General features: G+C 68.1%; 1 protein-coding gene across 1 annotated transcript; it reads left to right on the top strand.

The window, feature by feature from the left end:
- Positions 1 to 82: 82 nt before the first annotated feature.
- LOC105311445 (potassium/sodium hyperpolarization-activated cyclic nucleotide-gated channel 2-like) lies at positions 83 to 2,836 on the top strand (the record flags this gene model as incomplete). Its single annotated transcript, XM_011387435.2, is given in 4 exon segments — positions 83 to 350; positions 574 to 738; positions 1,968 to 2,596; positions 2,599 to 2,836. Coding segments are annotated over 4 exon segments (1,122 nt in total), but the record flags the coding sequence as incomplete, so codon positions are not given.
- Positions 2,837 to 3,299: the final 463 nt, after the last annotated feature.

Below are 3,299 nucleotides of genomic sequence, written 5' to 3'. Positions count from 1 at the left end.
CAGACCAAAAAACGGAGGGGCCGAGAGTGACGCCATCGCAAAGGTAAGGCGGGAAGGAGGAAGAGCTGGATCTGTGCCCTGATGTCACCCCTGCCTCCCACCCCTCCAGGAGATTGTCAACTTCAACTGCCGGAAGCTGGTGGCCTCGATGCCACTGTTTGCTAATGCCGACCCCAACTTTGTCACGGCCATGCTAACCAAACTCAAGTTCGAGGTCTTCCAGCCGGGTGACTACATCATCCGCGAGGGCACCATTGGCAAGAAGATGTACTTCATCCAGCATGGCGTGGTCAGCGTGCTCACCAAGGGCAACAAGGAGATGAAGCTGTCCGACGGCTCTTACTTCGGGGGTGAGTGTCTTCGGGGGCAGGGGCGGGCAGCCACAGGCCACATCCTTTCTGGGGGTGCAGAGGAAGGTGGTGAGGCCACACGGTACTGGCGTGGCCAGTTCGGCCGTCGGGAGGGGCCTCGGTGGAAGGCTGCGGCAGGCGTGTGGCAGCTGGGAGGCCTGGGGCTGGACGGGTGGCTGGGGGGGGGGCCGGCTGCTGAGGCGCCTCTGTGGGCTGCACGCAGAGATCTGCCTCCTGACGCGAGGCCGGCGCACGGCCAGCGTGCGGGCCGACACCTACTGCCGCCTCTACTCGCTGAGTGTGGACAACTTCAACGAGGTGCTGGAGGAGTACCCCATGATGCGACGGGCCTTCGAGACCGTCGCCATCGACCGCCTGGACCGCATTGGTGAGTGGGCCTGGCTCCTGGCCTCCGCGGGCACAGGGGCCGTGTGTGGAGGGGAGGGGGTGGTCAGGGCCTCGCTGGCCCACAGGAGGCAAGGCCTTCTGGCTGTGCAGGGCTCTGCTCCTTTGGCAAGTCCTTGCCAAGCACCTGCCATGTCCCGGGCACCGCCCTCGGAAGCTTCCGTCGTAGCCTGCGGACATGGGAGCCTTGCGAGTGGACGCCAGGATGAGGTGCCGCCAGAGGCACGCCCTGGGAGCGGGTGTAGGGTGTGCAAAGGCCCTGAGGTGGGGAGAGGCCTGGAGTCCAGGGAGCCGGGGAAGCTGGGGGGGAGGCTAGGGGGGCAGGCAGGGACTGGGTGCACAGGGCCCAGTGGGCTGTGGGGGGCCTTCGGACTGCAGACAGGAGCACTGGGAGCCTCGGATGATTCTTGGCGGGAAAGCGCCTGTCAGACTTGTGTCCTACACGGGTGCCCAGGAAGGAGGTAGTTTTCTGGCCTGGCTGTAGGGAGAGGTAGGGGGACCTCAGGACTTGCTGGTGACTAGACGTAGGAGGCAGAGAGATGGTCACCTTAGTGCCACTTGTGGGAACGAAGACGGTGGCTGGGAAAGCAGGACTGGGTGGGGCACAGAGGGGTTTGGGGGAAGACCCCCTCATACAGAGTGCTCAATACCTGGGCACACACGACAGGCACTCAGCAATTTGTTCAGTAGGTGTTGGACGGATTCGTGAGTGGCACGTGCGTCGAGGTATTTGCTGGGTTGGCAGGCACTTCACAGGTGCTCGCCCGTGTGTGTGGTCGGCACTACGCTCTGGCTGCGAACAGGCAGGTGTTCCGGTGTCCCGCTGCACACCTCAGGTGCTCACCCCATGATCGCTGCACACCGGAAACGCTCCGTGCGTGCTGGCAGTTTACGGGGGTCTCATAACCTGCCTCACGTATGCGGCAGGCGCCCGGCCAGCAGCACCCGATCCACGCTCGCTGTGTACAGACCCTGCGTACTCGCCGTATTCAGAAGTTCTGCGTTTTTGCTTCTTAGGCAGCAGACAGCAGGCCCCTGCTCTCTGCATCTAGGAGGCACTCAACACACACAGCCGATGTGTGTAGCTGCAGAGAGCAGGTGCCGACGCCTGCTGCCTGCATGCAGGGGTGCTCGGTGCACGCCGCCGATGTCTGCTGGGTGCCAAGGCGGGTGCCGCAGGCCTCCCCTGGCACTGACGCTCCCTGTCCCCAGGCAAGAAGAACTCGATCCTGCTCCACAAGGTGCAGCACGACCTCAACTCGGGCGTGTTCAACAACCAGGAGAACGCCATCATCCAGGAGATCGTCAAGTACGACCGCGAGATGGTGCAGCAGGCTGAGCTGGGCCAGCGTGCTGGCCTCTTCCCACCGCCGCCACCGCCGCAGGTCACTTCGGCCATCGCCACGCTGCAGCAGGCGGTGGCCATGAGCTTCTGCCCGCAGGTGGCACGCCCGCTCGTGGGGCCGCTGGCGTTAGGCTCGCCGCGCCTCGTGCGCCGCCTGCCCCTGGGGCCCGCGCCCACTGCCACCGCTTCACCAGGGGCCGCGCCCGCAGCCAGCCCGCCGGGCGCGCCCGCCAGTCCCCGGGCGCCGCGGACTTCGCCATACGGCGGCGCGCCCAGCTCCCCGGCTGCACCGCGCGCGGGGCCCCCGCTGCCCGCGCGCCGCCTAAGCCGCGCCTCACGCCCGCTGTCCGCATCGCAGCCCTCGCTGCCCCACGGCGCTCCCGGTCCCGCGGCCTCGGCGCGCCCGGCCAGCAGCTCCACGCCGCGCCTGGGGCCTGCGCCCGCCGCCCGGGCCGCCGTGCCCAGCCCGGACCGCAGGGACTCGGCCTCACCCGGCGTACGCCGGAAGGCCTCGATCCGCTGGACTCTGCGCGCTCGCGCCTCTCGTCCAACTTGTGACCCTCGCCGCGCCGCCCCGCGTCCCGGGAGGGCCAGGGGCGGGGCCTCCATCCAGACCAAAGCCACGCCATTGCGCGCTGCCCTCGCGCCCGCCCGCCCGCCCCAGAAGCCATAGCGGAGACGTAGGTAGTTGTAGCTGGACGGGCGGGCCGGGCGGCGGGCAGGCCCTTCCGAGCCCACGCCGACCCCCGCATCACCCTGCGCCCACCCACATTGCCCCTGCCCCCGGCGGTGGCCCTGCCAGCGTGCGAGGGGGCCCCCTTCACCTCGGTGCCTCAGTTTCCCCAACTGTGAAATGGGGACGGGGCCACCCCGTGGCTCAGAGGAGATGGCCGTGGAGTCCCGCCCGCCCCCGCCCTCGTAGGTGGCCCACCGTCCGATGAGGATTCTGTTTAAGTGCAATACTCGGCCTGACAGCTTCCCGCTGCCCCCATCGCGCTCACGCAATAACCGGCCCGGCCCCTGTCTGCGCGTCCCGCGGTGACCTCCCTGGAGTGGGCGCACGCCACGCCCTCCAGCGCTGGCACCCAGGGGATGGCAGTCCTGGCTGCACTTGGGCGTGGGGGTGAGGCTGGGGGGCGCCTTCGTGATGAATGTACTGACAAGCTGAGGCAGCAGCGCCCCCACCACGCCCCCACGCC

The sequence above is a fragment of the Pteropus vampyrus genome, unplaced genomic scaffold (genome assembly GCF_000151845.1).
Source record: "Pteropus vampyrus isolate Shadow unplaced genomic scaffold, Pvam_2.0 Scaffold1000004029, whole genome shotgun sequence".
In the NCBI taxonomy this organism is placed as follows: domain Eukaryota; kingdom Metazoa; phylum Chordata; class Mammalia; order Chiroptera; family Pteropodidae; genus Pteropus; species Pteropus vampyrus.
The sequence above is the reverse complement of the archived record's forward strand: the minus strand, read 5'-3'. Positions and strand labels throughout refer to the sequence as shown.